Source organism: Amphiura filiformis, chromosome 6 (genome assembly GCF_039555335.1).
Source record: "Amphiura filiformis chromosome 6, Afil_fr2py, whole genome shotgun sequence".
NCBI lineage: Eukaryota > Metazoa > Echinodermata > Ophiuroidea > Amphilepidida > Amphiuridae > Amphiura > Amphiura filiformis.
This window is the reverse complement of record NC_092633.1, coordinates 71,469,573-71,482,624: the sequence shown is the minus strand read 5'-3', so window position 1 is coordinate 71,482,624 and position 13,052 is coordinate 71,469,573. Positions and strand designations below refer to the sequence as shown.

Here is a 13,052-nt window from a genome sequence, read left to right as displayed (position 1 = left end):
AACTGGCAGCATACACGAAAGGAAGAATTACGTAACCTTATACAGAATGTTGTGTGACTGGTTCAATTCCCATTCATGTATGCTGCCAGTTTGAGGCTCTCCCGGCACATAGTGATAATGGCGGAACTATGTAAGTAGCGAATTCATTCCATTACACACCCAGTCTAGGTAAGCATTCACATTCCGACTTGTAAACCATGATAGTATTGTGACTTCTGCATAGTGCTGAATCACAGATTAATATAAACAGTCCCCTTCTACCACACAAAGCACCTTACTTGATTAGACAAGCGAGACTAGTGACTGAGACAAAACAACTTTGCACTGTAAACAAATTGGTATGTCGCCCTCTGTAGTCAGAATAATACAAGGGATACATGTCGTATGCTATTTGTCTGTATGTGGTGATCACATAAACCAGCCATCTAACACTGTCCATTCAGCGTTGAAATAGGGCTGGTCAGCCGCCATTGGCCTGTAACTTTTTGCCTGGCGTAACTTTTCTGACTGGCATCTAGTCTTTTTAAGGTCAAGCCCGGCTGGCCTCTAACTTTTTGAGGCATATTTCGAACACTGTGTCCATTACACATCCAAGTCCTAACTTCAACCATGAACAATTGAACATCTTATTATAATATATAATACTCTTCAGTGCTACTCTCCAGTGCCTAGCCCCTTTACCACAATGCCATGAAGTACACATCACATCATGGCAGATTACCAATAATGAAATCAAACATGAGAGCTATTGAAATAATGTTTACTTCCCAAGTTACTCTAATTACAAGGACACTCATCATCATTATTGCAACACTGTGCCAGGATTACTCAAAAGCACAATATTTTTGAGATTTGAAAAGAACCATAATATTTGCAGCCAATAATTTTCACAAAATTTATACATTTTCCTCAAAATCTCTTGGTACAGCTAGCTGATAAGCTCCCAGAATGGGAACCATTGTGCACTTCCTAGTAGAAGCATGAGAATTTCTACACATGAAGTACAAGTCCAATATTGATTTTAAGACATGGAGCCATTTTGGATAACATTTTTTTTTATAAATTTCAGTTGTATTGTATTGTAACAGGTATAAAAAGTCAAATGCTCCTATCTTCTTGAAAGAAATACCAAATTACTTGCCTGATCACAAGGATTAAACCAATGCTATCTATGACCTATCATCATTCAGATTCAGATTCGTTATTGGGTAAAGTATCACTTATTTGGTTGTACAGGTACAAATTTCAACTTGCCATTTCCATTTTATTCAACAATAAGTGTTGTAAATCAAGTGATCATCCACCCAATTGGGTGATTCCATTGCAAGAATGTGTGTCTTTTCTGTTGACTTGAAATTGGGCTAACTGAGTACAATCCACTGCTAGCTCGGCTACTCTGCTGAAAATCCATGGGCTATTCCAGTTGAAATTCATACACCCCCTATGGAAGATGTTAGAAATACCTTCCACAGGGAGAGTATGAATTTCAAATGAATGAACACAGTTGAGTTAGCTCAACTTGAATTTTATACACCCTCTGATAAAATTCAACCTGAATCTTCTTCAGAGTGAAGGGTGGGTTTCAAATAGAGATGGTTAATGTGCTAATTCCATTTGAAATTCATGCTCCCACTGTGGTAGATATTTCCAAAATCTAGCACCTGAGAGTGTGAACTTGCAATAGAGTAGCCCAACATAACTGCTGTAGCATTCACCGTCCATCTAAATATTCCAAATTTCAGGGCTGTTAGACCTCAATAGTATGGGTTTGTATGGCGTTAAAATTACCACAGAGTACTATTCTTTTACAAGAATGAAATAAACATCCCTTTATTCTATATTCATAAACCCTTTCTCTTTCTATATAAATGCATTATGCATGTATACAATAGTTTCCATTAAGCCTTCCTGTCCAACTTGCTGTAAATTTCAAGATTGAGTCTATGCATATGATAGAGACGACTGACTGTCTTCACTGCTTATCCAAAATCAATTCCTTTCCAAGAGGCTGAAAAACAAAAACAAGCAAAAATAAGATGCCTCACCTTCAAAGTATTCAAATATGAAGAACAAAATAGTGATAACATCAAATAAAATATGTTACTTTGTATAATCATATCAAATATTGCACCAATGCAAAGAAAATTGAATTATTTGTCCATCTGATAATATGAATTTACTGAATTGAATTTACTTTTACGCTATGATTAAATGAATCTTGAATAACTTGTCTATTGTGTGTGGTGTTTATACAAGAATAGGTAGGTTTATAATAATAAGCATTTCTAGCAATAATAAAGGGGGATATTTTCACCATGGTTTCAAATCTGGCAAGACTTTAGAATAACTGTTGCCACCCTGAGAGATTATGATTAGGTTTAGGTTTTCAAGTTAGGGTTAGGTCAAGGCTTTTTCGACAGGAATTCATAATAAGTTGTAGTATTTCTATAAGCACATTGTCGATTATTACAGTACCTTTACTGTGATAACTGATGGTGTATTTGTTAATACTGTTAACTTATTAGGATTAGGTTTAATCGAGTTTTGATCAAGATATTGGGTTATCCATGGTTGGGGTGGTGACCAGTAATCTCAAGTTGCTCTATAATCCATGTTATACAGCACGGGTATAGTGGCATTAGGGTTGAGGAGATGAAGTCACTATTGATGATACAATATGTACAGTTTAGCTCAATCAAGATCACCAGCACTACACTCCCTGAAAATCTATCCAATTGAGATTGTTTCCATTCTGTAAAATTCCTCTTTCAATAACAAATAATCAATTTATTTACTTATTGTTTTATAGGTCTGTAATTTCTAGTTTTGTCTGAGTTGTACTTCCCAAAATCTTATTTTTACCAGTGATCATCTTCTAAAGCCTCAAATTTCCGAAACGCTTGTTCCACTTTTCTAGATTTTTTGTAAATAAGACCAGTTTCCAGAAATCCAGAAATTTCTGGATGTCTCTGCATATTAGCATCAAAGGGTTAAAACAGAGTTTATTTAAGGCCTTAAAAATAAGATGTTGAAATTTCCTTGCTAATATCTAAAAGGAATAGAGCTAAATCAAAGCAACATAAATAATTCATTTGTCCAGTGTGGCCTTGTCCTTCAATTTATTTCCTCATATGAAATTAAGTGAATAGAATTCATACAATAGCACACAATAGGCCATTGTCTGCAACATAAAAGGATGCCTTCGGCCAGCCGTGCATAATGCACAATGATGAGCAAGCACATCATACTTCTATTATTTTGCTACTACTGTATGCTATACATAGACACATGTGCTAACACCCACACATCACTAACACACACCTACATATTTTCAATGCAAAATGCCAGTGCACAGGACAGTGTAAGCGCTATCTGTTGTATATCAACACATCTTTTGGGTATTCATTTTTAAACACACCTCATCTGTAATCGCCTTCAAACATGGACACAGTTTAGGACTGTGAAAATGTGGACATCTTGAAATCATTTTTTGTGTGTGTATAAATATGAAAATTTAACTATTAACTGTGGATGGTATAACTAACATACAATAGAGGACACATCTGGCAAATGTATTATACAAGCAATTGTGGACATTGCAGACCTCCTTTAATAGAGAGAATGGTCCACTGATGGCTTAACGTCCCCTGCGAAGGACGGAGTACTTTTATGATTCATTTACCCAATTCTAAATGAACCGGGGGGGGGGGGCAGAAGTTATTTTACAAGTCTTACAAGCAATTAATTAAATTTTAATCAGATAATTAAAAAGTTAAAAAACAATAAATAAGTAAACAAAATTGAAACAAAAAATGCTTCTCTTGCAAAATCTCTTAAGTCAAAAGTTCTTGCACAGACATAATGATATGGCTCCAATGCTTTTAGACAGTGTTACTTGTCTAGTTCATGTTACAAAAAGGATATGGATGGTTCCCAATTGGACATGGGTCCACAGCTGCAGGTGTATATTACATATATATTTGACCAGCACCATGCTTATGAAAGTAATTAACACAAGATTTGGTGGTAATTGGTTTGTAGTGTTTTAACATAAACAGGAACATAAATAACTCTAATTTCGGTGTTGCAAACAGATTCAACATATCAATTTTAGAAATTTAAGAAAAGAGGCCCGAGTGAAATATGCAATGGCTATTGAATATGGTTCCACAATTTGTTGAGGACAATTATTTATTAATTACTTACATTAACACACACTCACAAATACAAAAAGAGTTAGCACTTGAACAAACACACACCCCAAACATTCTAACATATTATGAGTGCAGGGATGGTCCCCAGTTGCTGGGAGGTCCATGGTTGGAATGCAACATCCACAGACTACAGACTATTAGCAAACAGCCTAAGTCCCCATACTTTGTATATTGCAAATCATGTCTAACAATCACACCAGCCTTTTGTGTCTTCATGTATATGCGATAGAGCATTGCGTGTCTTGGTGCTTACGCGAAAGATCCTAAAAATACATGTTATGTGCATAGCAGTTTCGTTTGTCACACTTCATGGACCAACTGGCCCTCATTAACAGCTGATGCTGGGACTTAACCTGTTTGTGAATGTATAGGCATGAGAATGAACTCATGGACAAACCTGAACAAAAAAACTGAAAGGTTTAAATCTCATAATTCTCATGTCTGGACTCTGTAATAGTCTGTGGTAACATCTCTCTTTAATGAAGTTGATTAAAAATGCACCACTCAAATACACCCCTGTACCTCATAGATTTCGCACTCTGTGGTATTTAGCCCCCATCCCTAAGCTTGTTCATTTTGGGACTGGGTAGACTTTTACCTTAATATAGATGTGAGATGGCATCATTTTGTCAGCTACATCTTGAGTCATAGTTGGAGCACATGGTGTACTCAGATGAAGCTTGGGTAATCGTACATAGCCTGGTAGCAGAGGGTACAGGTTGTAGGAGAGACATTCACTGTTAGACGGTAGGATACGGAAAAACACCTGTAAGAAGAACAACAAAAATATCAGGTAAGATGGTATCTCCATGTTACACACTGGAAGCTCAAATTATACTTGTTTCAACACCTTATGAACTGTTGCCTTTCTTTACAGCTGGTTAATTATTTAAGATTTTAAAGACTTTTCAGCAATTTTATGCCTAATACCCTTCAGCCCTACTGACTAGAGTGGTTAAACACACAATATAGCCCTCTTTGTAGCCAATCAAAACAGTTCTTAAATTCAAGGCTGATTATTTTGTCAGGGTTAAGAAAACAGCATTGAAATACAAAAGTTTTTTTTTTTGTTTTTGACATTATTTTGTACACAACATAGATACAAGATGTCGAAAGTAATCCAAGTGGTGTCTTCTGCATTTTTTGAAGATTGGTCCATCCAGACCACGGTGAGAGACAGACAGAAACTTGAACAGACACACAGAATTAGCTACCTGTTTGTGTCCAGAAAACATGAAGGCTTCACTGGGCTCCACATTTGCCTCTACTGTCTGAACAATACCAGTGCGATTATGAATGGTGAATGTGACCGGCAGGGGTGAACGAACCAGGCCAAATGCTGGGATGTTGGTATCTATGGACATAGGCACCTCTTGTAGGGTCACCTCTGGCAATGGTAGTATTGTCTTCACTAATGGTAGGCTGGATGCAAAGGCTTTCCTAGGAGGTGACAGGAAATAAAGAGAGAGTGATATATATGAACACACAACACAGATTTTTAAAAGAAAATATGATAACAATTTGATGTGAGAATAGTTTGCAAAATAATGTAGCAATAACTCTTATGCCAAGTACATTGTGCACTTCCAGCAATATTTGAATGGTATAATGTACAGTGCCTTGACTGAGTGAGCAATGTCCGAATCTGTGCTATGACTGACACCAACCCTCTCATCAACCTAGCAAGGTAGCATCAACTTTGTTTCCGCTGACATATCCAGTGGAGGAGCTCTGTAAAAAGGAGCTCTTTATGCCATCACATGGCAAACAGAGACTTATATAGAGAAACTGTTGGGGATACCTACAACAATTTACAACCAGATGCTATTGCTTCACTACCTATTATGGATTGTGGTGCTTGGAGAAACTTTGCAGTCACCTGCTCCACAGTTGCATGAAATGAATGATAGATACAGATATTTGCCCCTAGATGAGATTGTGTAATCTTACCTTCTCCATTCCAAGGTATAACTCCCCAATGATATCAGCCCACTCTGATGCTTAACAGGAGCCTGTAGACACAGACATTCACCTGCATGCTCACTCTCTTTCAATGACACTAGATGGAAACAATGAATGTCAATATAAGTACATGAACAAACAAAAATGTTATAGTAAAACATAATTTGTAGGATGGGAGGATCACTCAGTCACTCACTGCAAATTTTGTTACGTACCCACGTCCTAAATCCATCTAAAAGGGATATCTTTTCACCACACTACATGTATGGTGTCAACATCTTTTTGAAAAAAATGGTACTTTTTTCAGAACGTAGAAACATTTAGGGGTCTTTAGCAGCCAAATCCCCTCAACACTTAGGGTTGGTTTACACTATTATTGGGCGATTTTGATGTAAACTGAAAAAAAAAAAAAAAATTCTCTGGTGATTTCTCTTGCATTGTAAAAAATATCTTGATATGCTTTGTGTTTCCTACAGCATGTTTTGAAGTTTACAATAAGAAAAGATAATTAGGGTATCAAATTAGCACATTTCCTTGTTGATGTCATTTTTTTGTATGTGTTACGCCATTTAGGGGTGCAAAATTGGTTCTGGGTGATACAACATTAAGGGTGCATTTCATAGGTGGTTAGTGGGTGAAAGTGACTAGAATACCCAGTATCCTAACCTTAATTAATCCTAAACCCAAATCACAGAGTGCATATGATGTTATTCTATAGTTATGCAAGATTTATTTAATGTAGACTGCAGTATACCTTTAGCATTATCTACAATATTAAAAAGGTTGGTGTGAGTGCATCAATCAAATGGTATTTTCAAAATAACATGACAGGTTGCATGGAACTTACTTAAAAATAACTTTGCAAAAGGCCACAAGGGTATAATAGATTCAATAATCCTGCTACAGTGCACTATACAGTATTACATACAAAATGCTACAGATAATGTCACAGATGAAAGGCTCACAATAAACGGATGGATGCTATTTAAAGTAAATACTTTAATTTGATATCTACAATAGTCAGTCGCTCACCATTTTTGATTTGAGACTGAAGACTTCCATTTCCAGCTGTAACTTGTCCAGACTGCAAATAATAAAACACAAAATAAAACTGACACATTATTCATATCAACTCCACAAATGAATACAACAAAATAAAACAGAACAGAAACATCCTTTTGAGGAAATATTAAACAAAATTCATCTCCCAGGTACATGTATAGTTGTATACACATCATTAGGTGATCATTGCAGGGGAGGGGGCATTAATTGAAGGTAATTGGTGCAATTATAATATAATTGCCATTAAAAAACATCACTTTTACTGGGAGTGTGGCGCTCCAACCACAAAAGAATCAGCATGCAAACACACAATATCAAATATCATGGATGCACGCATATGCACAATGAAAACCTGACAATGAGTGGTTTTGTTTGCATAGATTTTAATATACACTCAAAGAAACTACAATTACTACAATTAATGACTTATGGTAATATTAATTAATTATTTTTTCTCTCTTTCTTTCTTTATATTAAAAATGTACTAAAATCTACCCACAATATGATTTTGAATTGGCTGTGTCGTATGCATATCTATTGCACATATCATAAGATTCACAATATACATGATCAAGAATGCACAATATATATTCATTTTAGTGAGAGCATATGCTGAATAATAACAATAACAATAATAATAACAATAATAATAATAATAATAATAATAATAATAATAATAAATAACAAAAACATTCCTGCTAGCATTATCAAAATGCATTGCCATTTGCAACATGGAGACATTTGATTGTTCAGTTGAAATATCTTAATTTAATATGGCCAAATTGACCATATGCTAATTGAATTTAGTCAATTACTCATCAATGCATTTGAAGCAATCTTTTTTCGGAAAAAAAGAAGAAGAAAGGCTGTCAACATCCATATAAAACCTGCAAATATTGATTAATTCAAAAGATCAAAATTACTCATAGTCACATTAATATTATGCAATATGACTAAGCAGAAATCAGTTAATTGTCAAGCAAATAAAATATCCTTTTTTTAATTTTATATTCTAGCCAAGTTTACAGAATACAAGTCGCTGGACATTTGATCGAAATTATACTTTCATTCCCAAGATATGATTATTTTAATACAACAGAAAACAATATAATACAGAACAAATTGCAGACAGGTTTTGATTCTTTCTCAGAATTAATTTGAGCGAGTAATGACTCATTATGCCTGTTAGCATTACATAAATATCTACATTTGCTAAATGTCTCTACTGTCATCAAGATCCCGTCAAATCTGTCTTTTTCAATTTAGAAATACTTCAAGTATGTCCAAGCTACCTCACTGTAGACTTGACTCAAATCTGTGATACCATTTTTATTTATTTTTTCTGATGGACTACTGAATAACATAGACCTGACTGGTGTACAAGAATACTGAGCAGACATTTTCGACATCCTCCAGATTGATATAGGCATTTTGTGCTGTGGGCCTGATACCATATTCACTGTATCTAATTATCCATTAGAGGCACCCTTCCTTTTCCAATAGTATAATATAATTATTAATACAAGAAATATGCAAGACAGGTTTTACATAATTGAAAGATAGAAATGAAAAGATAGAAAAAAAAAATCCCTTTTTGGGTAGGTGATAGTGTAGGGGTATCATTCATTACCTTATGTTTGGTGTTGCAAAGCCATGATATCAAATGGAGTGCATATGAATGAAATTACGTCATTTACAATACATTATGGAGCCATACAAGGCATCATTATCATCAGCCATAGAGCAAGGCTACACATCAGATGTAATAGCTTGACTATCACATAGAGTCATTGCTAACTCATTACATTGTATTTCAAGGTCCCATCTAATTCCCTGCATACCCTTCCTTGATCCCTTCCTTTCTTTATTACCTAATCAATACAGTTTGTTAATAACAGACCAATTTCCTTGGGTCTTGTCTTAACTCATGAAGGCAGTGTCATTCTATTACACATCCCTATCAAGGATGCATTCTATAGTGCATCTCACTCACACAAATAAATGGAAAGGTAGAAATACAAAAAAAAAGTTCTCTCCTATTATATTCAATCATAGATCATAATGGTCTGCAGTTCAATTTGCTCTTGATTTATTTGGTTAATATAATGTACAGCTATTCTTATCTGACCTGACATTTCTTTAAAGTAAATATATACGTACCAAAGTGAGCTCACTATTGTCAAGGTCAATCTGCCATGGAGATGTACATTTGATGTCAGTCAATAGTAAGAAGGTCTCCTCCGCATTCACATGATCGATAGGTTCAAACTAATACGACAAAAACAAAGAAAGCAACCTTAGTTGTAAACCACTGAGTAGTCCACATGGAATGTAATTTAAATTTAAAACAACAAAAATCAAGATTTACTTTGTTGGGGCAGACAACAAATATATTCCCAGTGCAAAAAACTTGAACTGCTTATTCAATTCACATATACTAACCATACTACTAGCTACAAGAAATTAAAATAACATAAGATATTACATTTACAAAATGCTTTACAGATTGGCTGCTTTGATAAAGGAGTACAGTATGAATCAGTGATAAATTGTGATGAAGCCAAAGCAAATTAGTGGGTCAACTTACAAAGTATTTTTGCTGATTTTTTCCAGGTTTACCTCACGTGAACCCTAAATAACCCTTGACCTTAACCTCCTTAATGTCACCTTTGATTCCCCATACATAACCAGTACCCACCCCACAACATCTGCATTGTAAATACATACAAGACTGTAAGGATTTATAGGAGGGGCCCAAGAACATTCCAAAATTGATGACACTTTATTTCTAGAAACACTTTCCAAAAGGACAAAAAAGGACATTCTCAAGAAGTAAAGGTCATACAGCAGTCATTCACCAGTAGCACAGGACAAAAATGTGATTGTTGCTTTGCCGAGTTTGAACTACATTTCTTGTTTTTAATTTTGCGATTTTGAGTTTTCTTACATAGACCGATACATTAAATTAAAAGAACATATTCATGTGTGTTTATTTTTCGCGGTTGCGGTGTTGTGTGAAAATTAATATACCATGAAAATGTCCACTTTTACAGAATTTCAGATAAATATCAATGACATTTATACTTGCATCAAATAAATGCATATGTTCATCTTTCTCACGTTTATTAGTAGATTTTGAACATGGTTTTCCTATGATAAATGCCAAACATTGCTATATATATTTGGCCCGAGTTGTTTGTTCGCAGGCATGAAGTGTAGTATAACATTATATACCTAATACAATATCTTCAATTTAGCTGACTTGAATAGAAACTATTACCATTCTTTGGTGATATGATCAAGAAATTATTCTTTGGTTCACCTCAACATTAAGGGCTCATATTGAAATACCCTACCACGCTTTCACACAGAAAGAAGGCAGGATTCCCCTCGCTAAGCGTGCACCTCAGGAAAGCTCGGTCATAAAACGGATGGATTATATGCATCAGTGATACACCCTGCCTTTTGAAGTGGTCTGGTGACAAGGATTATAATAAAAGTTTATCAAAGACTGGCAATTTTATTGATTGTTGAACTAATTGGCTCATCGCACAACCCAGGAAAGCGCGCTCCTAATTTAAGTGGCTAATTGCAGTGTTATAATCACACAGGATTTTAACAAAAGAAGGCTAACACAAAAAAGCTGCAGGATTGCGCACACCTTCCTGTGTAAGGGAATTTCAATATGAGCCCTAATGTCTTTTTGCATTTGCGCTGCAACCGTGCTGACCATGTACATCTGCATATACCGTATTGTTTGTAATAAACGCCCCCGGGCATTTCATTTTTCCAAAAGGGGGGCGTTTATTAGAAGTGAATTGTCAGTGAGAAAAACGCCAAAATCGGGTTTAAATTCCCGATGGTGCTCCTGTAGAAAGGAGGAATTTGCACCTATACCAATACTTTCGTTTGTTCTGGATTGAAATCCAAGATGGTGCCTCGTAACGAATATATTATTGCAGTAGGCCTACAAATACTATGAATTACATCTGTAAGTGCATATTAAGCAAGAATATGATTTACTTAGTGAAATTCTACCATAATTAGGCAATGAACTGAGTCATAATAGGTTTTGTCTATGCAATTTTACTATCATCACTGACACGACCGATGCATGTTTTAAGCTTACTCACACGATATTGCATGGAAATGTTTGCATTTTTGTCCATTTTTCATTGAAAAAATGGGGAGGGGCATTTATTAGAGAGGGGCGTTAATTACAAACAATGCAGTACGTTCTGCACGATAAATATTATGTGTGCAGTTTGATTCCGCGACAAGCAAAATACACACCTACGTCACTACAGATCTTAAGACTAACCAATGTATAGCACTTATACACAAAGGTGCCAAGTAAAGCTGTAACCTGTTCATCAATGAGGTAAAAGAGCAAATCACAAGTCAAATAATCGAAAAGTCACCCCATTTTTCCCTGACTGGGATCCTATTAGTGTGGGTGCAACCAATCTGATGGACTGACAGCAATGCATTGTGGGAGGATGTCTATATAATTATATTCCTTGACTTGAATCTATACAGCTGTATATACAGCTCCATGCTTGGATCCTATTAGTGTTGGCTCAACCAATCTGTGGACTGACAGCAATGCATTGTGGGAGGATGTCTATATAATTATATTCCTTGACTTGAATCTATACAGCTGTATATACAGCTCCATGCTTGGATCCTATTAGTGTGGGTGCAACCAATCTGATGGACTGACAGCAATGCATTGTGGGATGATGTCTATATAATTATATTCCTTGACTTGGATCTATACAGCTGTATATACAGCTCTATGCTTGGATCCTATTAGTGTGGGTGCAACCAATCTGATGGACTGACAGCAATGCATTGTGGGATGATGTCTATATAATTATATTCCTTGACTTGGATCTATACAGCTGTATATACAGCTCTATGCTTGGATCCTATTAGTGTTGGTTCAACCAATCTGTGGACTGACAGCAGTGCATTGTGGATGCCATCTATATAATTTTTCTGACTGAGATCCTATAATGAAACTGCTTCAAGAAAAAAAATCAATCAAAATAAGTCAGTTGGGATGTTTTATTGAATTTCTTTCTGAAAGCAGTGGAAATGACCCAAAAATTATCAAAAGGTTGAAAATCTGAAAAAATATCTCAACATTTTTGCAATTTTGAAATTGTCTTAATTTTTGTCTAAAATTTATGTCAAAATGAATCCACTTTGAATAAAAAACAGCTGTTTTTAAAGCTGAAAAAAAAACCCTGGATTTTTTGTTGCCTTATGGGGCATCAGATTGGACAATTTATCATCAAAATTTGTCGTCTTGGGTTAATATACAACACTTACTGTATTCACACATCAGTGACATATTCTAAAAGGATAATTTCCACTTTGTAGGTATGTAACAATTAAAATGTAATTCAGAACTTTAATGCCTGAAAAACTCGCATTTCATTGAGCCAAATGACCCAGTCGAGTTGAAAATGATAATTTCCAGCGATATTGTAGTCAAATACTATTATATTCAATCTCTTACACATGATAGAGTTTTGAACAAGCCCTGTTAGGTTTGATTAAACCAGGGTAAAGCTATGCATACTTTATTGTGTGCATATAAATCAAGAAGCACAAATGAAAATATCAATTAAGATGCTGATATAATGAAAGAATAATTCATGAAATCCGAATTGAAGCAAAATATTTCTTGGTGTTGACATGAAAGAGAGAGGGCATATAATTTAATGAGAATGGAATACAGTACTATTTGGTTATGTTTTTACGGTCTTATAATGCATGCTGTGAAAATTCTAGAAATATCAAAAT

General features: G+C 35.2%; 1 protein-coding gene across 1 annotated transcript in view; it reads right to left on the bottom strand.

Moving 5' to 3' along the window:
- Positions 1–512: 512 nt before the first annotated feature.
- The window catches only part of LOC140155972 (trafficking protein particle complex subunit 11-like), a 43,245-nt gene continuing 30,705 nt past the window's right edge, over positions 513–13,052 (bottom strand). The window contains exons 23-28 of the mRNA XM_072179013.1: positions 9,399–9,506; positions 7,209–7,260; positions 6,165–6,273; positions 5,429–5,654; positions 4,813–4,980; positions 513–2,008 (exon numbers count right to left, since the gene is read on the bottom strand). Coding sequence (XP_072035114.1) covers positions 1,973–2,008; positions 4,813–4,980; positions 5,429–5,654; positions 6,165–6,273; positions 7,209–7,260; positions 9,399–9,506 — 699 coding nt within the window. The 3' untranslated portion in view covers positions 513–1,972. The remainder of the gene's footprint in view (positions 2,009–4,812; positions 4,981–5,428; positions 5,655–6,164; positions 6,274–7,208; positions 7,261–9,398; positions 9,507–13,052) is intronic.